This window comes from Odocoileus virginianus, chromosome 32 (genome assembly GCF_023699985.2).
Source record: "Odocoileus virginianus isolate 20LAN1187 ecotype Illinois chromosome 32, Ovbor_1.2, whole genome shotgun sequence".
NCBI lineage: Eukaryota > Metazoa > Chordata > Mammalia > Artiodactyla > Cervidae > Odocoileus > Odocoileus virginianus.
Genome location: NC_069705.1, coordinates 40622258 through 40646893, shown reverse-complemented (window position 1 = coordinate 40646893; position 24636 = coordinate 40622258). Strand labels below are relative to the sequence as shown.

General features: G+C 54.4%; 1 protein-coding gene across 4 annotated transcripts in view; it reads left to right on the top strand.

The window, feature by feature from the left end:
* The window catches only part of ARHGEF10 (Rho guanine nucleotide exchange factor 10), a 60565-nt gene that overhangs the window by 28024 nt on the left and 7905 nt on the right, over window positions 1-24636 (top strand). For 3 of the 4 annotated variants that reach the window (XR_011485196.1, XM_020906124.2, XM_020906122.2), the window contains 17 exons: window positions 133-247; window positions 1280-1386; window positions 3798-3875; window positions 4094-4273; window positions 4943-5059; window positions 5880-5972; window positions 6682-6852; window positions 8586-8731; window positions 8951-9129; window positions 13388-13503; window positions 13863-13990; window positions 14151-14251; window positions 14404-14525; window positions 15155-15241; window positions 15878-16080; window positions 16625-16782; window positions 19749-19891. Coding sequence is in view for 3 of the 4 variants with exons in the window: in XM_020906124.2 (XP_020761783.2) it covers window positions 133-247; window positions 1280-1386; window positions 3798-3875; window positions 4094-4273; window positions 4943-5059; window positions 5880-5972; window positions 6682-6852; window positions 8586-8731; window positions 8951-9129; window positions 13388-13503; window positions 13863-13990; window positions 14151-14251; window positions 14404-14525; window positions 15155-15241; window positions 15878-16080; window positions 16625-16782; window positions 19749-19891 (2244 nt within the window). In the remaining variant the exon portion in view is untranslated. The remainder of the gene's footprint in view (window positions 1-132; window positions 248-1279; window positions 1387-3797; window positions 3876-4093; window positions 4274-4942; window positions 5060-5879; window positions 5973-6681; window positions 6853-8585; window positions 8732-8950; window positions 9130-13387; window positions 13504-13862; window positions 13991-14150; window positions 14252-14403; window positions 14526-15154; window positions 15242-15877; window positions 16081-16624; window positions 16783-19748; window positions 19892-24636) is intronic. The other variant, XM_020906123.2, reaches the window with a different exon arrangement.

Genomic DNA, 24636 nt, shown 5'->3' with positions numbered 1-24636 from the left:
CCCAGATCAAAAAGCCAATTTCAGATGATGTTTCAAGACCAGACTACTTGACAGTATTCTTTTAAAATGGATTAAGAGCAGCAAGGAGTTTTCACCGAGCCACCTCCCTTACCCGGCCCCCCTTCCCTGCAGATGCAGAAACTGGTGAGGGCCGCAAGAGAGGGCACCAAAGACGGGCTGGAGAAGACAAAGGCCGCCGTGAAGCGGGGCCGCTCCTTCATCAGGACCAAATCCTTCGTCTCTGCTGGTGCGTTTCCTCGCTGGGTCCCCTCCAGGCGGGCACGGGGTGGGGGGACTCTCTCCCCGCGGCAGGAAGTGGGGGCACTTCTCTCAGGTGGTAGATTTCACCACCACCCCCAACCGGCTCCTCCCGGCAGTTGGGTGATGGGGGTCCCTCGCTGTTGCTCCCGGAGCCCCTGGGTTCTCAGCATGGTTGTCATCATAGAATATGATCGCAAGGATGCGTTCACCGTGCTGGGGCCCCTGGGCATGTTTCCTGCCCCTTCTGGACTGTGGCGGAGCAGAGAGGATCAGGATCCTGTGTGCTGGCTTTTTAAAGCTCCTCTGACAGTTTTCTGCACAACTGGGCTTATGTACCTTTGAATTAGATAATCTCAATATTACCTAAAAATTCCTGTGCCTTTCTGGTTTCTAGCCATTCTGTGGATTCTTTAGATTACTTAGCTGCATCTAAGTTCTTAGGAATGAATTTAGTTTTGGTCTAAAAAAATTTTTTTATAAAGTTTTATTAAAGTATAAAGGAGATAGAGAAAACTTCTGACATAGACATCAGAAGGGGGCAGAAAGAATACCCTGGTCTTAAATTTTGGATCTGGGGGGAGTTGTGCTTTTTCAGAGTTCTAATGAGAAAGGCAGAAAGGAGGTTACTGAGTCTCCCTTCGTTTTTATCTGACTGTGGAGTGTTGGTTCTGAGTGACTCAGAACTGCCTTTATTTGCTTCTGATTTTGGTATGTTATAGATTCAGAAACTGAAATATGTGTTTCTACGCTGCCATCTAGACATTCAAATGACACCTCTGCCTTTTGAAGTTAGATTTCAAGTATCAAAAACTTCAAATATCGACAAACCCTGCTCCCGTTGTGGGAGGGGCTATTTTCTGGGTTTATTAAAGCTTCACTTGACTCATCTTTGGGTGGGAAGGAAGCCTGGGGCTGAGGTGTCTGCCCAGGGCGCCGCTCTGACGGCAGCTTTACTGCCCTGCAGTGTTATGAGCGCCCCATTTCAACATCAGACTAGCACACCCTGTCTTCCTTTAAGACCACAGATCCTGTCTTGAAGAGGAACAGAACGTGTTCATCGACGTGGACTGCAAGCACCCTGAAGCCATCCTCACCCCCATGCCGGAAGGCTTGTCTCAGCAGCAGGTAGGGCGTGGGGCGGGGCTGGCACGGCAGGGCTACGCTGACCTCTCCGTCTGCCTGGCCTCGGGCCTCGCTGTCCTTAAACATGTTAGGTGTCCGTCCCCCCCGCCCCCCCCCCCCCGTGTGATTGTGAGCACGCGTGGAAGATCTGCTTCTTTGTGAGAGTCACTTATGCTCGTTCACACTGACGGCCAAGAAACCAGATATGAGTGTGTGAAGCGTCTGTGCAATGTTGAGGTTAGAATACAGATTTCCAGTAACTCATGAAGTCAGCCAAATGTAAACGAATTTCTTAATCTCTGAACATAGGTAGCAGAGGGGAAGAAATTCAGTGGTTTCCATTTGACTATGTTTGGATGAAAGGAGAGGAGGGCATGAGGGGCCAAGGCATACCCCAGAGCGGGGGGCCTTCGGGGGAAAGGCTGCTGGTGCTGCGGGGATGTGATTTGAGCCTTCCCACGTGGGCAGCATGATGCAGTTCATGGACGCTGAGAGCGACGACCGACGACATAGGTAGATGACAAAGCTGGATAGACTTAGGTGGGCAGGTAGGTGATTGTCGATATAGATGCACGCGTCGTACACATGACACGCACGCGTGTGGTGTGCAGACCATGAAAACCCTCCGTGTCCGTTCCAAGTCCGACAGGAAAGATGGTGAGCTGCTCCGAAGAGACCGTCAGCGACCCGTCAGGGTGGGGCCGGGGCAGAGGCGAGCGGGCTTGTGCTGAGGAGGGCGTGCGCAGGGCGGGGAGGGCGTGCGTGCGTGCGTGCGTGCGTGCGTGCGTGAGGAGGGCGTGCGCGAGGAGGCCCTGCGTGAGGCAGGTGTAAGCGCCGGCCCGGGACACCCCCTGCCTCAGCCGTGCATGAGTCTTGGGAAGCCTGAAGTCTGGGGACCGACCCCGGGAGTGCTGTCCATATGCCAGGGTTGACTGAGGGGTATCTTAACCTGAGGGGGCCCTGCGATTCGGGCAGATTTGGGGTTTTATCTTTATTTTCCAGTTGTTTTGATACCAATTCCAGGCCCTTTGACCTGATACATCAGAGTCTTCTCAGGACTTAAGCAGAGTATTTAATACGTGAGTTAAGTAAAGTCGCTCAGTCGTGTCCGACTCTTTGCGACCCCATGGACTGTATGTAGCCTACCAGGCTTCTTCCGTGGGATTTTCCAGGCAAGAGTACTGGAGTGGGTTGCTATTTCCTTCGCCAGAGAATCTTCCCCACCCAGGGATCGAACCCGGGTCTCCCACATTGTAGGCAGACACTTTACCATCTGAGCCACCAGGGAAGTCCATACCTGAGTTAGATTCCCCCCAAATTCCCAGATAGTCTGGCTCCAGACTTGAGACAGTGTCTGGGACTGTGAATCTGACCCTCTGTAGTTTGGGAGGGGTCCAGAGCGAGGGGTCTGTGGGCTCATAGACACATCTGTATGTGCTTGGAAGCATCCGCCCTTTAAACACGTCCCTTTGCTCCTCAGATGTCGCTCAAGGTTGATTTTTGCCGCCATCTCTGAAGGAGCAGCCCCTCCTGTGAGGAGAGGAGTGGTGCTGACGCAGCCAGGGGCGGCTCCTGCCACCAGGTGGCGCCGCAGTTCCTGGGACGAGTGGCCCCCTGCGCAGCTGGGGGCTGGGAGGAGCGGCCTTGCGGTGCTTTTTAGGCTCTACGTCCCGTTTACTGCAAAACCAACTTTCCAAACTGTGTGTCAGCTGGACAGGAGTGCCGAGTGTCGTCCGTCTCCAGCAGGCACCTTGGGGCCAGAAGCTTACGCTTTCGTGCCCTCGGGTCGTGGGAACAAACCCCAAAGTGATGTCACTACTTCACGTGCAGGCGTCTCAGATCTGAGGGGTGGGGGTTGCTCCTGAAACGGCCTTGGTGATTCACTCGCTGTGCTTCTAACTTTGGAGGCTTTGAATGCCTGAGAACAAAACAGAACTATACTTCCACCTTCCAAGGGCTTTAAAAAAAAACTTTGGAATAATGATTTTAGATAGGTGTTGCTAATACCATTTTTGGGGGGAAGATGGGAAAGTTTATTTTTTCTGAACTTAATACGTATTCAAAGTATACATCAAGCCCATGTAGCTCCATGCTGGGCATGCAGAACACAGTCAGATCATTCTTGTATGAGTGAACCAAGTTGTTATTAATGCCATAATCTTGCTGTGTTGTTCGAGTTGTGGTTTATAATTTATTGCTTTTAAAAAACAACAGAATTGTAGTGATGGGGAAGTATGTTTTATGCCCATCATGGTAGATCATTAACATAATATATTTTAAGGCCTTGGGAGATTTCACTTACATACTGTTTTGAACACGGAGAAACTTTATCGATAAGCCTCAACAGAAGTGAAATCTATTTGCTGTGTTTTCCGAGGAAGTTTTTAACTGTTGTGTTTTCAAAATCCCAACAGGTCGTAAGAAGGTACATTCTGGGCTCGATTGTCGACAGCGAGAAGAACTACGTGGATGCTCTTAAGAGGATATTGGAGGTACTCAAATATCACGCTGTTTTGTCTTTTAGGAACCTATAAATTATGAAATACTCAAATTTGCAAAGTTCTTAAAAGACTGAGAATTGTGTCTATGCATTGACATCAAGAGTCATGCGGTTTATTTGGACACACATGTAATTATAAGGGTGAGCTTCTCTGTGTTCATTGTTGAACCTGAGAAAAGCCTGGGCCGTGCTTGTTGGTCTCTGCCTCAGCAATATGAGAAGCCGCTGTGGGAGATGGAGCCCAAGGTGCTGAGCGAGAGGAAGCTGAGGACAGTCTTCTTCCGGGTCAAGGAGGTGCTGCAGTGCCACTGCCTGCTCCAGATTGCGCTGGCCGGCCGCGTGGCTGAGTGGGACTCGGTGGAAATGATCGGAGACGTCTTCGTGGCCTCGGTAATGGGGCTCGTGCTCGCGGAGGGTCTGCAGGGTTCCCTTGGGCTCCAGGACCCCCTCCCTTCTTTTTGGATGCCTCAGGGTGGGTCTCTTGTTGGCCCAAGCCCAGCTGACCCTGGCTGACCCTGGACAGACACCGCAGACCTCCCATGGAGGCCGGTCTGTGGTCAGGAGGCTCTGTGCACGTGTGTGCACCTGGAGAAGCATGTGGAAACATCCAGAGGCTCAGGTGCCCCGATGCGTCTCAGACCACACAGTGTCATCTCCGGGAGATGGTCAGGTCAGGATACCAGGACATCTGCATACCGAGGCGCCCGACCTTCTGTCCACAAAGTGCCGGTCAGCAGCAGTTTAAAGGAGAATGTCTGTACTTGTCATCTTTATACTACTGTAGTCAGGAACTTTCTTAGCTGACAGCCAAACAGCCACAGCTTTGAGCTAGGAAGCACCGAAGTGCCCTGGGGTCAGCAGAGTAAGAGCCACAGGCTCCTAACAAGTCTGCTTAAAGAAAAAAAATCACACTTAGTCCTAATGAAGTTTATTCCATGAAAAGAGCACAGTGACTGAGAGGTTGTTGTTAGTGCAGGTTTCAGTCTTTCATCCTAAGCTTAGCAAGGAGGCAGTGAACCCTACATTATTTTCATTTCTCGATTTTCTCTTGTATTACAGTTTTCTAAATCCATGGTGCTGGATGCTTATAGTGAATATGTGAATAATTTCAGCACAGCTGTGGCAATCCTTAAGAAAACGTGTGCTACAAAACCTGCTTTCCTTGAATTTTTAAAGGTAAACACTAAAATTTTTTGGTGTTTTTTAACATCCTTTTGGCCACCTGATGCGAAGAGCTGACTCATTTGAAAAGACCCTGATGCTGGGAAAGATTGAGGGCAGGAGGAGAAGGGGACGACAGAGGATGAGATGGTTGGATGGCATCACTGACTCAATGGACATGGGTTTGGGTGGATTCCAGGAGTTGGTGATGGATAGGGAGGCCTGGCGTGCTGCGGTTCATGGGGTCGCAAAGAGTCGGACGTGACTGAACTGAACTGAACTGATAACAGGTTCGATGCCAAGTGCTTTGTAGTGAAATTTTACCAAATTTTCTAAGTGTATAATGTTATTTATTGTAATGATTTTAGCACCAATGGGACCCTCGGTATTGGATCAGTACCAGAAATAAAGATGAATTTTTCGTGGTAAAATAGCTTCTTGAAAACCACCTTTGTTTGCACATCCTTAGAAGGATGTAGCCAGATGGGTCAAGGCAGAAAGGGGAGACCAGACCCCAGACCCGGGGGCCGGCTGCCTGCTGCTGGTCAGCTCAGGGTCAGCCTCTGGAGTCTGGTTGGAGGGCTCCTGGCCTCCAGGGCGGGTAGGGAACAGACCCTTGGAGGATGAGCCCCACGGTGCTGGAGGGGCTCTGGGGTCTGCCCCTCCTTTGACCCCAGGGTGTGCCCCACCCTACCAGGAGTGGCTGCTGGAAGCCGTGGAGGTCCCTGATGGGCGCTGCAGGTGGTGTGTGCTCCTGCCAGGGCTGCGTCCAGGCGGGCGGGTTGGCAGGTGGGCAGCGTGGTCTGAGCTGGGGTGACAGGCCTTGTCCCCACAGCAGTGTCAGGAGTCCAGCCCTGACCGCGTCACACTGCACAGCCTGATGACGAAGCCCATCCAGAGGTTCCCGCAGTTCATCCTGCTGCTCCAGGTGAGGCTCCCACCATGCCTCCCAGTCCTCATGTGGATAGTAGGCTTTCAGCCCTGCTCCCACCCTCCCGGGTCACTTACGTCAGGATTGGCCTGGCGGTGGCGGGATGGGGGAGGGAGGGCAGACTGTGAGGTCACCAAGGTGACAGCGCCCGGCTCGTAGATGGCCCTCTCAGAACCTGACTCAGAGTCTGGAGTTGGGTGCCCGGGTGCAGGAGGTGACCACACTGTGCCCCTGCAGGGCTTTCCCTGCACCCCCCAGGCGGACGGCACTCAAAGCCCAGCACTAGGACACACAACTGGGAAGGAGATCCTGAGCGTCTGTGGGTGCCCTCTCCAAGCTCTCGCAGCCTGACCGTTACCAGAGCAGAAGTTTCTGAGGTCCCGGCAAGCCAGCCACGGGGTCCTTCCTTGGAAACTCAATCTTGTTTTCCTTCCCACCCCCGTTTAATAAGTCAGTTTTGTGTTTGCAAAAGGAGCTTCGAATGTTCAGCCAAAGCGTGATTCACTGAGTTGGTTGTCCTTTCCCAGGGCTTATTTTATTCCCCAGAAGCAGCGATGCAATGCCAGAACTCTCCTCCCCTCCTCCCCACCGCCCCCACCCCCGCCCATGCTGGAACCACGCGATGGCGGGGCGGGTGTGCCTGGTGACCGTCTGCCCCCCACCCGGCCTCACGTGTCTGCCTCCTCCTGCCTTGTGTCTCCTGAAGGACATGCTGAAGAACACGCCCCGGGGACACCCCGACCGTCTCCCCCTCCAGATGGCGCTGACGGAGCTCGAGACGCTAGCAGAGAAGCTGAACGAGAGGAAGAGAGACGCTGATCAGCGCTGTGAAATCAAACAGATAGCAAAAGCCATCAACGAGCGGTACCTGAACAAGGTGGACGCTTTCCCGCTCTGTAGGCTGTTTCTGCTTGTGCTAAGGAGCTGTTGCTCTCTGAGCCACTTATTACTAATCCCCCGGGACCTTGGCGGTGAGTCCCTGGGCCCAGAGCTGCTGACCAAGGTCCATGGAGAGCCTCTGGGTCGCAGACCCTGGAAAGTGCACACAAAGCCTGCCTGGTTGAGCACTTTTCCTGGAAAGCGGCTCCTAGGCTGACCAGGTCCTCAGATGGACCCAGGGCCCTGGGAGGGCTAAGAGTCACTCTTCTAGTTGAATTTTACTTTCAAAATGCAGCGTTGCTTCTTAGTCTTGCTGGAAGCATGGACGTTCACAGAAGCATAGGCAGTCACACGCGGTCTTACCCGCCCTGTCCGTGTGGGACCACATATGTCATGAAGAAGGGATGCAGAATGCAGTGTAAAGGTGGCTCCTCTGCAGAGCTGTGTCTCAGCTTCAGGTTTACAAAGCTGTGTTCCTGCCACGATAATCAAGTTTCACGTAGGCTGAGCCATTTTCATTTGAAGCTCTCCTTCACAGGAAGCAGTTACTGGATACGAGCCATTTTGAAGAATTAGGTATAATAGTCTCTGTTCCTAAAGTCACATTTGTTTCTGTCAGCAGGGGTCCTTTCCTACCGGATACTGACACCTAATAATTTAACTGCAAGCGCTTTATGGTCACACATTTTAAGCTCAGATTTTCCCTGACTCTCCAGAGGGTTTGTATAGGAATTTTTATAAGCAGAAAGTAGTGTTCACAGATGTTCTCAGCAGGGCTTGTGTTGTTTAAAGTCCTGCTTCCCCATGGTACCCGAACGTGTGGGGACCCAGGGCAGCCGGCGTGCTCTGAGGGCCGTATCACTTAATGGGGGAGTCAGTGACGTTCAGCCTCGTCCCGGTGAGGTCGGCCAGCTGGGGTGGGTGTCTGGCCCAGGGGTTCCTGGTTTCCTACCAGGCTGAACCACTAAAATAAGTCTGCCTCCTGCATGAGTTAAGTCATTTTACCAATGAATATGAAGTACCTTTCCTTTGGAAACTAAGAGTGTCTTGCTTAGCTCAGACAAGTAAAAACATGGCCAGCCACGAGCAGTCGGGGTGTTACTTCACTACGATATCCTTCGGGAGAAGTAAAAGCACAGAATAAAGACTCCCACAGACTTTCCAGGTCAAGATGGTGTCCTGAGTAAAGGAAAGGTGGGGATGACCGTCCCTGAAGACTGGAGTGTGTATTCTGAGGAGTCATTGAGAGAGAAGGGTTGCACTGAGTGACACGGGAAAACAGCTGGGCCCTGCGTGGCTGAGTCAGCATATCTTAGCTGGAGAGACTGTGCTCCAGGAAGGAAGTTAGGTTCCTGCCACTGTTTAGACTCATTTAAAAAAAATGCAAGACTTCTCTGGTGGTCCAGTGGTTGAGATTCCTCCTTCCAGTGTGGGTGGTGTGGGTTCAATCCCTGGTCAGGGAGAGAAAATCCCACATGCCGCAGGGTGCAGCCAAACATTAAATAAATCAGTTAAGTTAGAGAATAGTATGGTTTTAAGGCAAAACAAAAATTTTTTTAAAAAAGCCACTTTCTGAGCTCTCTGCTGTACATGCACGAAGTGTGGTTGGGAACACAGGGTTTCTCTGTAAAGAAAAGAGAATCTATAAAACTTGGACGCTATCTGCTTGTGTCTCTCATGAGGCTTCTTTCTCATCTTTTTTCTTTTCCTTGATGGACTTTGAACGCCTAGCTTCTAAGCAGCGGCAATCGCTACCTCATCCGCTCTGACGACGTGATAGAGACTGTCTACAATGACCGGGGGGAGATCATGAAAACCAAGGAGCGCCGGCTCTTCATGCTCAACGATGTGCTCATGTGCGCCACAGTCAGCGCCCGGTGAGTGGGCGCCGGTGTCGGCCTGCGGGAGCTCTGTGGTCGCGGGTGGAGCGGGTGGTGGCGTGTCCGATTCCTGCGGACACCGTGTACAGAGCTCAGCTGGTGAGCACGTCGAGGGGCGGGCAGGGTGGGGGGTGGGTCTCTGCAGCGTCTCCTGGGAGGAGAGGCCCGGAGACAGGTCCCCGTGGTTGCTGAAACCAGGGCTCCCACCTCTCGCAGCGCCTCCCACGACGGTGGCACGGTGATGTCCGGCCAGAGGTACCTGCTGAAGTGGAGCGTCCCGCTCGGGCAGGCGGAGGTGGTCGAGTATGGCAGCGGCGAGGGCGCGGTGGAGGGCAGCCGCTGTCCCGTGGGCCCTGCGCCCGAGAGCCTACTGGCGGCGGCCGGCGCCAAGCCCTGTGAGTTGACGCTTCCAGGGCTGAGGCGGGAGGCGTGGGTGGCGCTGTCCTTACAGGGGACACGTGGGGAGCGTGGACACACCCCAGCGGGCGGATGATCTCCTAGCAGTCCTCTTTCGGGGTCGGGAGGGGGTCTGCCCTTGGGATGCCGTCAGTCTTTCTGATCCCCACCCTGAACTGCAGAAGGCATGTGGTGTGGCTGCAGAGAGAGCCCCAGCGAGCGTGGGCTGGACTGTGGGCTCGGCTCTCCACCGTGTCTTTCCGTCTCGGTGGGGGCACGCCTGCCTGTGCCCCTCACAGAGGACTTGGGGAAGGGCCCAGCAGTGGGCGGCACTCGGCAGTCCTGCACACAGAGACTGCTAGGAAAGGGACTGCGGACCCTAGGATTTGAACTTGGCGTCATAGGCATAGTCACTACTTTCATCTTCTGCTTTTTTTTTTTTAGTCCAAGTTAAAACCCAGCTAAATTGTACTCACTCATTGGCCTCAGCCCCTGAATTGTGGAGTACTTAAAGTACAGTGAAGGTGACCTTCCCATAAATTGTTTTATATGTAAAATGAGCCTTATATTTAATGTTATGTATAAGTGTATTTGGTAAGCTTTTAGATTGTTTTTCTTTTGACATGTTCAAAAGGAAGCAGCATTTGAAAGGTGTAGCTTTTCCGAGTGAGCACGCACATTCACTTGGGTCTAAGGGGACAGGAAACAGTGACTGCTGGGTCCCCGCTGATGTGGGGTCTGTTCACCGCTTGCTCTTCTTCTTGGCCTGATGCTAACAGTCATGCATCTGGTGACCTCCTTGAGGAGCCAGCTCTGTGAGCATGTGCTCTTAGACTCCTGAATTGCTGATGAAAACCAATGCTGCTGTTTAAACAGTGTGCATACCGTCTCAAGTAATAACCAAAATACCAGACTTTATCACAAGTTTTCCTAAGGAAGGACCAGCTGAGGAGTAGGGGGAGGGAGAAATAGTCTCCAAATTGACTCGATTACTAATGTTTTTACTTAATAAGAGCAACATGAAGATCTGAAAGTTCTTAAAAATTTAGCTAAATGTCTTGGAAGGATAGCAGATCTTATTACGTTTTGGTTTTGTGAATAAAAATGATGTTTCTGTGCCTATTACCATGGAAGCAAGCCCAAGATGTGTTTGTGATCATGATCACCTCATTGTGTTCAGATCTCCAGGGATGCCTTCGATCCATGAAATAGATGCTGTTTTCATGGGAACATTGCGTTCTCTTGTTCATCTTTTAGTTTATGGTTCATGTTGAGCCAGCTTAGAATAGGAGTCAAGTCAGCAGGGTTAAAAAGCAAAAGGCAGGATGACTTGATTTTTAAAGTATTACATGCAAGAAAAAACCCAGACTAAGTTCACTGCTGCACTTGAGCCCTCGGTGATCCCAGGAACTTCCCACCTGCCCCAGCAAGCCAGGCACACAGTCCTCACTGTCCATCAGAAGACGCTGTGTCGCTTTGCAGAGAACACCTTTTCTTTCATTCTGAATTTAGGGTTGTCCAGCTGCTCAGCTCTGGCCTTACAACCGGCAGCACTGCCAAGTCTTTAAATAGGACCAAGACCACTGAGTGGCCCCCAAATAGACCCCGGGACCTGAGAAGTTGCCATGGAGATGGGCCCCTCGATCCATCCCTATCCAATGGGCCTCTTTCTCTATCGGTTTCAATTACACACATAGTCGCACGCTGGAGAAGAAAGCCTAAGGTCAGAGAAGGAAAACACGATCATTGCTGATAAGGTAGTAAAATATCTCCTCTTGGAACAGAGGAGAGCAGAGTGACCTTGACTGTTGATGCTGAGGGAATGCTGGCCTCTCAGGGAGAAAGAGTTAACCTGTGTGTCCTCAGCGGGTCCGTGTCATGCATGGTGGTGATGGCGGGCCTCTGACTGCAGGTTTCCAGGTGGGGAGACTCCAGGTTGGGGGGCGGGCATGGTCTCGGCCCAGGTGTCCCAGGAACGGGCGCTTTGCAGAGCTGCCTCCCATTTAATAGTCTTGGTTCTGTGTCAGATGTGCTACTTTTTTTAAGCGTTTATTAATTTTTAAAATTATGGTACTCTCACACAGCACAGTTCACCCATTTTAATTGCACGGTGAACAGATGGTGGGGGGCCAGGGTGTGCCGGGTGCTGAGCCTGGAGTCGGGGCTGTGCTGACCTGGGGTCCTCTGCACACAGACGCGGTCAGCACTGTAGGCCTGGATATTCACCTGGTTTAGTGTGGGAACCTCTGTGGTTTCCCCAACTGTGGAGTGGGTCTAATTTTTAGCTCTGAGCTGTGAAAGGTGAGTGGGGGAGTAAATGGTCTTTAAAAGGCCTTCTCGGTTAGAACTAAAGTCTGCTAATTCTGTAAGTGTGGGCAGACAGAACTCAGGTCAGGGTCCTCTGGGACTTTTCCCAGCTCCGGGACAGAGTGTGATGCTGTCTGGCGCTTACAGAGACGCTGAAAATGGTCCAGGTATTCATCCCACGGCAGCAGTGATGAGGGGTTCATCCAGGTTCACCCTGAAGAGAGGGCCAGTCCTGTGGGACGGACAGTGAGCTGCCCACATGCACAGGTTCTGCCCTTTGACCCCAGCACCAGGCTGAGCGCTGGGGTTCCTCCGGTGGGTCTGGGCAGCTCGGAGCCTCCCGTCCGTGAGCTGCTTGCTGGCTGGCTGCCTCGGTCGTGCCGGAGTTTTCACAGAACAGCTGCAGCGCCCTTGCCGCTGTCTCTCCTGACGCTCCCACGCTTCTCATCCCAAATTATTTTGAGAAGCTGAGTTAGAAACCCTGCTCCCTGATGTTCACGTGACTGTTTTGCTGTTTGAATGACTCTTTTCTGAAGTTCAGCACTGCAGGCTGTGCTGCTGTTGAGTGGTGGGGACAGCGTGGGCCTCCCTGCCTGGCAACCACAGCTGTGGGCGGAGGGCCCTGCAGGGCTGGGCTGGACGGCGCCTCCTCCCCACACCCTGCCTGTTCTTGGGGGGTGCCACGTGAGGCCTTGAGCTTTCCACCAGGTGTGGAGCCTTGCAAGCTGAAGGCCCTCGGTTAGTTTAAGTTCAGGAACTTATTTTGCAAAATTCTGTGCCCACTGCATCTTAGTTTAACTCTGCTCCATGCTATCTCAGGAGGCAGGTTTATGAGGAAATAAATTTCCCTTATGGCAAAAATAAGGTGACACTGGATTCTTCATGTAGGATTCTCATAATCTCAGTTCAGTTTCCACAAGTGGCCCCTAGGCCACCCTCAGTTTGCAAGAATTTGTGCCAGGTGGGCACCGTGGCAGGTGTTGAGGGGCTGTGTCCACAGCGTGGATGCTTGGGGGGCCTTTGGGGCAGGGGGTGAGCTGTCAGACCCTCAGAGACGTGTACACAAGATGGGGAAGGCATCGCCACCAGGCAGCCGGCCTGTCCCAAGGACAAGTTCCTGAAACCTTTCAGCAGGCGGGAGCAGTCGTGTGCAAATTCTGATGCATGTCATTGTGGGAAAATCACTCCCACTGATTTCTACGTAGTTACTTAATGCTCACGATTGGCAGCTCACAGGCATGGCTGGGCCTCTATTCCAAGGGGAGACGCATGCTTGGGGCTGGGCGCGGCCGAGACTCTGGGCAGAGGGGCTGTGTGGCGGCACCGGCAGCCACTTGCAGCACCTCCCTGTCCGGGAGCAGGCACAGACCAGGGAGACCTGTGGTGGATCGGGGTGATGTGCCCGTCAGGAGCCGGGGACGCCCTCGCTGTCCCTGCTGGTGTCTGTCTGCGGCCTCCTTGTTGCCTGGTTCCCCCCGCCTGGAGATCCCTGGTCCTGGATGCCCTCGGCACCCGCTATGTGGTGGGTGCCTGGGGTGATGTGGGGCCCTCAGGCACAGAGCTGCCGCCGGCCACGTCCGCCGGGCCCCGGTCTGTGCCCCTGGGGGTCTCTGGACACAGTCACTCTGTCCTTGGCCACATGGACTCCACTTGGCTTTCCAACCCTGAGATTTCAAGCCTGTTGCAGAATTTACAAAATTCTGGGTGAGCTAGACTCTGTTCTCGAGTCTCCTTCCTCAAGCCCTGGCGGGAGCACACTGAGATTTGTGTGCTTTAATTTTTTAGTATTATTTGGCTGCACCAAGTCTTAGCTATCACACTTGGGATCTTCCGTTGCAGCATGTGGGATCTAGTTCCCTGACCAGGGATGGAACCAGGGCCCCCTGCCTTCAGAGCTACTGGAGCACCAGGGCAGTCCTCAGCGTGCGCCTTTTGTCACCTGTGTTGCAGACCGAGGCTACATGGGGCCAGGGCAGCTGTATCAAGACCTGCAAAACTTGCTGCATGACCTCAGCGTCATCGGTCATATCACTCAGCTCGTTGGAAACCTCAAAGGAAACTATCAGGTGACAGCCGAATCTTGGGTTTAAATCCTCTTTTAGTTTCTAAACCACCGTCAGTATGTCTCCCACCACCCGGAAGGGAGGACTGGAGTTTCTTCAAGCCTTGATCTGACTGTGTCTCCTATTTCCGAGAAGCTGAAGCCTTCCAGTGTCACTGTCTTCGCCTTGAGGCTGACTCGAGCCTCGGTTCCCTTAGAAATGTCCTGGCACCGTGTGGCCCTCCTCCCGCAGGAGCCTTTTTCCTGACGTGGTCAGTGTCTCTGGTGTCCCTGGGTCTTTGATGTCACGGCACCGCTGTCTTCCTCTCCCTTGGTCCAGTGCTGGCCTACTCATACCTCTCCGTGTGCTTGTGCGTCTCCTAGAACCTGAACTCGTCGGTGGCCCAGGACTGGATGTCCGGCTTGCAGAGGCTGATTCTGAAGAAGGAAGAAGAGATCCGGGCGGCTGACTGCTGCCGGGTGCAGTTGCAGCTCCCGGGGAAGCAGGACAAGTCAGTGGGCCTCAGCGGGGGGGGGGCAGCGAGTTCGGTCCTCTGTCCCAACCTGCCCGTCTTCGCGGTTCGGGGACCGATTCCAAAGGCAGGCCCCGGGACTGGATTTCATGCGTTGGAGCCCACCTGTGGAGTGAACGGCGTTCCCTTCTCCCTGCAGGTCTGGCCGTCCGACTTTCTTCACCGCCGTGTTCAACACCTTCACTCCCGCCATCAAGGAGTCCTGGATCAACAGCCTGCAGATGGCCAAGCTCGCCCTGGGTAAGCCGGGTTGAGGTCAGCTGATGAAAGCAGGGGCGGCACACGTTCCTCTGCTAGGATGGGCACACCCCCGGGGGGTCAGACTGCGGCTGGGAAGGAAGCTTGAGGAGGGGTTCGTCCTCACCTCTTTTGGCTCTCCCCGGCGGCCGCAGAGGAGGAGAACCACCTGGGCTGGTTTTGCGTGGAGGACGACGGGAACCAGATCAGGAAGGAGAGACACCCGCTGCTCCTGGGACACATGCCCGTGACAGTGGCCAAGCAGCAGGAGTTCAAGGTGGGCCAGACAGCCTAGGCGTGGCCTCCGGGCTGGCGTGCATAGAGATCCTGTAGGACTGGGGTGCTTCAGGCCAGATCCTGCTTGTCTCGGCCACTGCCCCGCCCTCCTCACAGGCCCCTCGCCCGGCGGCTGGGCTCCCTTGTGGGTCGTAGTTGGGGGCCCTCTGCCGGCCTGGGGAGTCGGGCCCACCCCGTTTCCAGGTGGCCTCATACTCACGTGCTGTGCTGTGCGCTCAGGCACTGTGCCCAGTGACTGCTGTGACTGCTGAGACACATGGTGTATCTTTCTTTAAGAGACATGTTACTGTTTCCCATGTGGTCTCTGGCCGACACTCAGATCTGGAGCTCCCCCGGTTTACGGGGACCCCTCCAGTGGCAGAACCCGCTCCCTAGGAGAGGCAAGGGCCTGTTGATGTGGCCTCCCCTGTGGGGATGCAGCCCTCAGGCACACTGAGGTGTTTGCATCTAAAAACCAAATTTCTGCAACTCGTACATCCATCTTTTCCTCTCTTAGTCTTTGTCATTTCCGTGGCTTCTGTCAGACACTGTTATCTGTTAAAAGACTTGCCTTCCAGCCTCCTCTGAGTCCCATTTTAAATTTGGGTCTTTGATTTTATTCCCCTTTAGATTGAATGTGCTGTTTATAATCCTGAGCCATACCTGAATAATGAAAATCAGTCAGACTCGTTTTCCGTGGCTCATGGTTTCCTATGGGTAAGATGCCTTTGTTTGTCTTTAATGCAGGTTCGTGAAGAATCCATATCCATAAATGACAGACAGGGCTGTCCCATAGATTGCTGTTAGGCGTCAGTGTGCTATAAACATGAAAGTCCCAGATGGGAAAAGGACAATCCTAGAGTGAAATGCTTTTCTCTCTTTTCTTTTGCAAATAAAACTTCTGCAGATTAATTTCAATCCAAAGACAACTAATTTAAATAATAGAAGTATTTAATTTTTTTTTTCAACTGGGGCACTTCTCACCCCTTTTTTCCTCTTTTTGTATCCTTGTTTTCTTAGGTAAGGCCTGGTTTAAGATTGATTCTAGTCTGTATTTCCAGACTTTGAATTACATATTGATGGGCCTCTGCCATTGTGTGGTGCTAGGTGTTCAGGTTTTAAAGGATATAAATGTGACTTTTACAAGAGCAAAACTGTTCTGTCCTTATTTAAGTAAAGGAAAACGCTACCTGATTGAACACAGAGGGTCGCAGAGGGAGCATATGTGGGAGGTCATTCAACGCTGTCTGGAGGCTGGTTCCCACTCCAGAGCTGGGTCTCACTGCGGCCGTGGGGGGTCAGCTGTGCAGGCCTCGTGGGAGCCCCCTGCTCACTTCTCCCACTGACCCCTAGATTGGGAGCTGTACCAGTCAGATGGGCCAGATCGCCATCGTCTCCTTCCACAACTCCAGCCCCAAGGTCATCGAGTGCTTCAACGTGGAGTCCCGTGTGCTGTGCATGGCGTACGTGCCCGCTGAGGACAGGTCCCGCGAGCCTGAGGGCGGGGGCCGGGCGCTGGGCGTGCCCGCTGTCTGCCTGGGAACAGAGGAGGGCAGGTGAGCGCGCCCCTGGCCCTGGGTGTTGCCACAACCCTCCGTGGCAGCTCTGCTGGGGTCTGTGCAGTGAGGGTGGGGCAGGCTGGGACTTACTCTGAAGGAGCCCACGCGTGGGACATTCCTGGGGAACCCCAGGGGGCGGCAGCACCTTACAGGGAGAGTTCTAGTTCCTGCTGCCCTTTACCGCAGATGCACTTCCTGCTGATTCATGCTTCTAAGTGCACATCACTCTTAGACTTCAGAATGAGACAGAGATGTGCTCTGTGTTAACCTCACACTGAGCATCATTCAGAGTTCAAAGGGAAGTTGCGTTGACTTTCCTAGTGTGAAGTCCCTAGATCTGTAGGAAGAACTAGGCTTAAAAACCCAGAACTTCTCTTTTAGAAGAGAAGAGAGATCAGAGGGTCAGCAGCCTTTTCAGTGCAGCCAGGTGTTTGCAGAAGGAGCAGGAGGTGGGGAAGGGCGGGCTGGGGTGGACATGGTTCTGCTCGGTGCTCGCGCCCTTCCGTGTGAGTGCGCGCCCACCGGGTGATGTGTCTCTCAGCATCTCCATCTACAAAAGCAGCCAAGGCTGCAAGAAGGTGCGGCTACAGCACTTCTTCACCCCGGACAAGTCCACGGTCATGAGCCTGGCCTGCACATCCCAGAGCCTATACGCTGGCCTGGTTAATGGCGCCGTGGCCGTCTACGCCAGAGCAGATGGTGAGTGTCCCGGGGCGCGCTTGTGAGCGGAGGTGTCACTGCCGCGTCTGGAGGTGGGGGGTTCACTCTGGGCCGAGCGGCAGTCCCATCAGTACCTGCCACCCCGCATCCTGAGGCTCTCGTGACTCGGTCCTGAAGGGAGGACATGGGTAGGGGCCAGCAAAGCGCCAGCTGTTGAGTTAGGGTGAGGGTGAGGGTTAGGCCGCCCAGCACAGCACCAGCTGTTGGGTTAGGGTTAGGCCGCCCAGCACAGCGCCAGCTGTTGGGTTAGGGTTAGGCCGCCCAGCACAGCGCCAGCTGTTGGGTTAGGGTCAGGGTGAGGGTGAGGGTTAGGCCGCCCAGCACAGCACCAGCTGTTGGGTTAGGGTTAGGCCGCCCAGCACAGCACCGGCTGTTGGGTTAGGGTTAGGCCGCCCAGCACAGCGCCAGCTGTTGGGTTAGGGTTAGGCCGCCCAGCACAGCGCCAGCTGTTGGGTTAGGGTCAGGGTGAGGGTGAGGGTTAGGCCGCCCAGCACAGCGCCAGCTGTTGGGTTAGGGTGAGGGTGAGGGTTAGGCCGCCCAGCACAGCGCCAGCTGTTGGGTGAGGGTTAGGCCACCCAGCACAGCGCCAGCTGTTGGGTTAGGGTGAGGGTGAGGGTTAGGCCGCCCAGCACAGCGCCAGCTGTTGGGTTAGGGTGAGGGTGAGGGTTAGGCCGCCCAGCACAGCACCAGCTGTTGGGTGAGGGTTAGGCTGCCCAGCACAGCGCCAGCTGTTGGGTTAGGGTGAGGGTGAGGGTTAGGCCGCCCAGCACAGCGCCAGCTGTTGAGTTAGGGTTAGGGTTAGGGTTAGGCCGCCCAGCACAGCACCAGCTGTTGGGTTAGGGTTAGGGTTAGGGTTAGGCCGCCCAGCACAGCACCAGCTGTTGGGTTAGGGTGAGGGTTAGGCCGCCCGGCACAGTGCCAGCTGTTGGGTGAGGGTGAGGGTTAGGCCGCCCGGCACAGCGCCAGCTGTTGGGTTAGGGTTAGGGTTAGGGTTAGGCCGCCCAGCACAGCACCAGCTGTTGGGTTAGGGTTAGGGTTAGGCCTCCCGGCACAGCACCAGCTGTTGAGTTAGGGTTAGGGTTAGGGTTAGGCCGCCCAGCACAGCACCAGCTGTTGGGTTAGGGTGAGGGTTAGGGTTAGGCCGCCCAGCACAGCGCCAGCTGTTGAGTTAGGGTTAGGGTTAGGGTTAGGCCGCCCAGCACAGCACCAGCTGTTGGGTTAGGGTTAGGGTTAGGCCGCCCAGCACAGCACCAGCTGTTGGGTTAGGGTTAGGGTTAGGCCGCCCGGCACAGCGCCAGCTGTTGGGTGAGGGTTAGGGTTAGGCCGCCCGGCACAGCACCAGCTGTTGGGTTAGGGTTAGGGTTAGGCCGCCCGGCACAGCACCAGCTGTTGGGTTAGGGTGAGGGTTAGGCCGCCCGGCACAGCACCAGCTGTTGGGTTAGGGTGAGGCCGCCCGGCACAGCACCACCTGTTGCACATGCTTCACTGCATCCCAGATCAGAAGCCCGCGGTCCCGGGCTAGAGCCGGTTAAGGCCTGTGCTGAACTCCTGCAGAGAATGAGGGGCTCGGCAGGATCCAGGGCCCCTCAGGGAGGGTTCATTCTTCAGAGGACCCATTGTTTCGCTCCTGCTCCGTGTGATTTGTGTGTAAATACGTGTTTATTTAGAATCACATGAGTGTTTATCATGGGATTCTCTCTGCTTCTCTTCTCTGTGACCTTTGTTCAGCATCACTCACTCAAGTTTTTTTCTGCTGTTCCAGTAGAGTTTAAATTTCATGGGAACTATCAACTATTTGAAACTTTGAAATGACTATGATTCGTCTGGTCTAACAAGCCTTCCAGTTTGATTTGGGGTGTCTATGTCCGTTTCTTCCAGTGTTATGAATTTTTTCAGGCCTTATTTTTGTTTACTGGGTGAATTTAAACCACCCCACCTCCCCGCAAAGTTTACTGAGATATGACTAACATATAACATTATGTAAGTTTGAGGTACACCATGTCTTGACTTGATACACATACATGTTACAAAGTGGTCACCACCACCTGCTAGCTCTCACCCCCATCACATCAGGTACTAGCGATGGCTTTTTTTGTTCTGAGAACATTTAAGGTAGGTTCTCTTAACAAGTTTCAAGTATGTTGTTAACTGTAACCATAATGCTGTGCATTAGATCCTCAGAACTTTTCATCTTATAACTGAAGTCTGTGCCCTTTGGCCATCATCTCCCTATCTCCCCCACCCCCAGCCCCTGGCAACCACCCCTCTTCTCTGTTTCTACGAGTTTGGCTTTTTTAGATTCCACATATACAGTGAAATCTGTATATGTGTTTCCTTTTCCATACAGTGTTTCCTTTTCTCTGACACATTTCACTTAGCATCGAGTCCTCCTGGTCCATCCACGCTCTCACAAATGGCAAGATTTCATTCTTTCTTGTGGCTGAGTAATATTCCATTGTGCCTGTACATATCACATTTTCTGTATCTGTTCATCCATCGGCAACTTAGGTTGCTTCTGTGTCTTGGCTGTTGTAAATAATGCTGCAGTGAACATTGAAGGGTGTGTATCATTTCAAAGTAGTGTTTCTGTTCTGTGTGGACTGATACATGCCCAGCAGTGGCGTTGCTGGAGCGTATGGTAGTTCTTTTCAGTTTTCTGAGGAACCTCCATACTGTTCTCCACTGTGGCTGCACCAGCGTACAGTCCCAGCAGCAGTGCACAAGGGTTGTCTTTTCTCTGCATCCTCACCAGTACTTGTTATTTCTTGTCTTTTTGGTGATGGCCATTCTGACCGGTGTGACTGTGGGTTTGGCTTATATTTCCCTGATGATGAGTGATGCTGAGCATCTTTTTATGTACCCATTGGCCATCTATGTGTCTTTGAAGAAATGTCAGTTTGAGAAACTGAATTTGAATGAAATTGAAAGAAATATTTTCTTCTAAGATGGAGCCTGGAATTCCGAGCCTCAGACGGTGATTAAGTTAGGCGTCCTCCCAGTTCGAAGTCTGCTCTTGATGGAAGACACGCTGTGGGCGGCATCTGGCGGCCAAGTCTCCATCGTCAGTGTGGAGACTCTCGCTGTGGAGGTGAGTTGTTTTAAGTGGCCACGCCGTGTGGGAAAGACGCCGAGCACCAGTGCACTGACTTCCCAGGTGTGGCTGAGGAGCACCCCTCGCCTGCAGAAAGCTCAGGCAGCGTCTTGCCTGCGGCCCCTGCGCTAAAGGGAAAGCCTTCCTCCTTTGGCGTGGGAAGAAGGATTAACTCGAGGATCCCACAGCCCTTTTTCCAGCCACACCCATGGGATAATTATGCATCATGTACCTGCTAATTAGTATTAATGTTACTTTAAAGAATGTGTTCAGTGGGAACATAGTGGAAAGTCTTCAAGGACACCTGAAGGCTTAGTGCTTGATTGAAGAGGTGTTTCATGTCAGTGAGGCAAACACATTTATTCAGCAGAGATGACAGCTGTTGGAGAAGTCAGAGCTGGGTCTCAGACCTCGACTCTTTACCCTGAAGACATTGTGGACGGAGGGACGTCAGAGCCCAAACAAAGCCACAGACTTACAAGGTGCAGACAGTGGGGTGTGCTGGCCTTTGGACCACAAGTTGCTCCTCCGAATATTTCTGACATGACCTCCCCTGGGCCTGCAGGACAGAGCCTCCTCAAGTGGCAAAGGGTCAGCGCTCTGCAGGAGAGGGAATGGGGCCAACAGCAAGAGCAGAGGCAGGAGACAAACCTGGCTTTGCCCGGTATTTCCTGTTTTTTACTTGGCTGTGCCGCACGGCTTGCAGGATTGTGGTTCCGCTACCAGGGATTGAAGCCAGGGCTGCAGCAGTGAAGGCGCTGGGCCCCAACCACTGGACCTCCAGGGGAGTGCTTGCCCAGCGTCTGTGTAGTAACTTGTTTCTGCTTCTGCGCGTCTGCTCCTTCTTACTTCTTGTACCTCAGGGTAGTAAGACACCCTCAGTGGAGCGTGAAGAAGTCAGTCATTGACCACAGCGCCTGCGCAGGGGACTCATCAGCGAGCGCGGTGACCGCTTGCTGGAACCACGTTTCCCCGCCGTGCACCACAGCAGCATCACCTCAGTGAGCGCGTGAGAGTCAGAGTTCACATCCCAGCTAAGCCCCACACTGCACGGTGGTCGTATTTCGCTTTCTCTTCACGCAGAAGAAGTAGTGAGATAACAACCTTTCATTGGAAGAGGGGTCCCGGCCTCCAGGGTCTAGTGCCTGCTGGCCTGAGGTGGAGCTGGTGTGATAATAGGAGTAATGCACGCAGTAAATGTAATGCACATGTATCATTCCAAATTATTCCCCCCTCCACCCATGGAAAAATTGTCTTCCATGAAATCACTCCCGGTGCCAACAATGCTGGGGACCACTGCTTTAGGACATTTCTCCAAAACCAGTGCATTAGTTTTGTCATAAGTTCATACCAAAGCCAGAATGATGGTTTCTATAGCCACCACCAGGGCAATTCCATGCTAACACAACAGTACGACCTTATAATCATCAGAGTATATTCCATCCACAAATTCCAGACAGTGTGTATGCTGTAAACCTTGGATACTCAGAAATAGTATGTTTGGATTTAAGTAAGAGCCTCCTTTCTGTGCAATTTTAGTACCAAGATGAGTAGATGTATTTATATAGACAAAAACCAAATCCACTCTATTATTAAAATATGTAATTTGTCCCGTGGTTCCGTCGTGCCAGGAGACCACAGTGGGCTGTTGGTGTAGCTCTAGAGATCTGAATCACGGTGGTCTCCACCCTCTTTGGTGGGGGGCGGTGGTGTAGGGTCGATGAGGGCTGCTGCTGGGAGTGGTGCCGTGGCAGTAGACCCTTGAGGGTCACGAGGCTACACTGTTTCTGGGTTGGGTCAAGCAGGTGGTGAGGTAGGGCCTACATTCGGAAGGAAAGGGTGTCTGAGGTTCTGCGGCAGGTGAGTGTCCCTGCAGTGACCTCCACTCAGCAGTGGTTGGGCCGGTTCCGGGTGGGGTGGTGGGGCTGCAGGGCCAGCTCAGTGTCATGGTGCTGCCCTGGGCGGGCCACGTGCCCAGCGCCGCGGGAACAGATTCCCCGCCTGCCCGCCATCGGGTCAGGGAGAGCAGATGGGGAACCATGACGCCCAGTGTGCGAAATGGAGCTGCGTCACCTGGATTTGGGGGTCAGGCTTCTTCCTCCTTCCCAACTATGAGCCTCCTTTCTGGGACTCATTTCATGCCTTTTAGGAAAACGTTGCGCTTTGGGAACATGGCCACAGCTCGGAAGGTAGCCTGCCGTTTGGGAGCAGGCGGAACATTCCGGGCTCTGCGGGTGCTTTCCACGTAGCTTTGTGTCTCGGGGCCACAGTTTAATTCAGACTCAGTTTCTTGCTGGAGCTGTTTACCTTAAGGCCTGCCTGTTCTTCCTTCCTCTTGATTTTCTGCACTGTGCAGTGCTCCTGACTGCAGACAGAAAGGAAGGAGAAAAAGCTTTCCTTCTACCCCTGATGTTGAAGAGGAAAATAGGAAGACCGAAACAGATAAGTTATTAAGGTAGCGGAGTGTTTCCTGAGTTGATGCCTCTTTTCTGAGTTAAATTCCTGTCATTCTGTAGAAAGATGGAACGCAGGGCATACTGGGGACAGGCCTGAGCCCATGGGTGGGCCGGTTCTGAGACACCCAGTAAGAGTCAGGACCCTGCCCCTCCAGAGGCATTTGGAGTCTGGAGCCTCACGATTTCATGGTGGACAGGGACTCAGGTGCCCTGCTGCCCAAAGTTCCCGTTTTCAAACAGAAGACCAAGCCTCTGAGACAGCAGGAGGCAGGCCAAGCGTCCTGAGTCAAGCTCTCACTCGCATCGTCCGTCCCGCAGCAGAGCAGGGTCCTGCGCTCCCCACATGCAGGTGCCATGCAGAGCGGGCACACGGGGAGAACTCACGGGCCGACACTGGCCACCAGCCCTGGGGGCATGTCCGGGTGAGGACGGCTGTGGCTCTGCCGGGCCCCACGTCCTGCCTCCGAGATGCCAGCTGTCAGGCATTTCTCGAGGCAGGGGTCCTCTGAGCCGGGACCTGGCCCCGTGGGTCACAGACCTTCAAAGCAGCCCTGTCTGGGAGCAGGGGGCGGACTTCCCCAGAAGGAAGGACGGACAGCATCCCAGGGCAGGGCTGACGCGTGCCAGGATGTGAGTAGACGGTTCTGGGCCCTTTTGGCCCAGAAACGGGCTGAGTGCGGGTGTGGGGATGCGAGGGGCACAGGCTGGGCTGGGGCGTGGAGGCCTCACTGGAGTTCCTGGGCTGTCAGCCTCTGGCCTGTCAAGGGCTTGGGGGCCATGACCCCCGCCCCGGCCCGCCTGGGCGGGGCTGGTGAGGCGGAGGCCGCAGCCACGAGGCTGTGCACTCGGCTCTGTTTCCGAAATGGGCTGCCGCGTGACCCTGAGCCCCATGCTGTGCTCCGGAGGCGGCAGGTGGGCGGGGATTTAAACACGGACCAGATGTGAGGAAATCTGTCTTCTCGGAGGATTTTCTGAGAGGCGTTGAGGGGAGGAGGGTGAAGTTGGTTGCAGGAGACGCACTGAGAACGTTACCGCAGACTGCGGCCCTAGGACCCCGCAGACCGGCCTCCGGGCTCCCTGCAGAAGCCTCAGCGAAGACGATGACGCTGGGACAGTCGGCCACCAGAGGGCAGCGGGCATGGAGCTCCCTCGGGCTCCAGGAGCATGGAGACGGCCCCGCGGCACCCTGTTCCTCTCCAGGGCGGCCCCGCTCTCCTGCCCGGGGTCTCCCTTGGAGGTGACCGGACACAGGAGGTCAGTCTCCACATGCGGGCCGGTGGGGTGTGACCCGGGGCGCCTGCTTTCTCCAGCCCCTTCTGGGCTTCCCGAGGAGTCTGCGCTGGTACACAGAAGAGAGGATGGAAACCACCCCCTCTGAGGCCTGTCAGGAGGGAAAGGCTGTGTCTGTCACGTGACACCGTGGATGGGGCAGCCCAGCCGCTCCACAGGCTGCCTACAGAGTGGGAAGCCGACCCTCGGGAGGCAGCACGTACTGACAGACCAGTCACGGACCTGCCGAGGACGCACAGCAAACGGCTTACATAACCGACAGCTCAGGCGGAGGAGGACCAGCCCCGTCCAGGAGTGGACCGAGGCTCTGCACGGACTGTTCCGCAGGGAAGATACCCAGATGGCCCGCGCACGCGGGGAAGGGCACACAACATCGTTCGTCCTCAGGGAAACGCAGACCAAAGCGACCGCGAGACACCATCACCCCCACGGAGACGGCAGTGGCAGCAAAGGGGCGCTGATGAGCACCACAGACGGCGTGGGGAGCCGAGCCCCGTGCTGCTGCCGGAGCCCAGGCTGTGCTTCCCCAGAGAGGGGACCGTGCGGTTCTGGCCTGCACTCAGGAGAGCCTTGAGGACTCGGGGCGCCTTCCTGACCGCGATGCCGGCCCAGCCCGCTGACACATTTAAGGTGCACGTGCGATTCTTGGGGAGGCTGGGAGGCGCACGTGCACGTGCCTGCCTTCGGAGGGAACGCGTGGCTCTGGCACGTAGCGGCAACAGACTGCGTGCTCCAGTCAGCGCTGCGGCTCTGGAATCCCCCGAGCCGCTCGAGGCCACCTTCACTTAAGACGGGGCGTGATGCCTTGGGACGGGAATCCCCACCCGACTGAAAGCACACTCGCGGGCCCGCCTCCAGTCCAGCTGGCGGTGTGGGTGCGGCGGGAAGGTTTGCCAGCACACCCCTCCTGTGTGTGTGAGGACGGTGACCGCGTTGCGGGTGGTGAGCGCTCCCTGCTCTCAGCGCTTGCGGAGCAGCCCCAGGATGGCCTGAGCC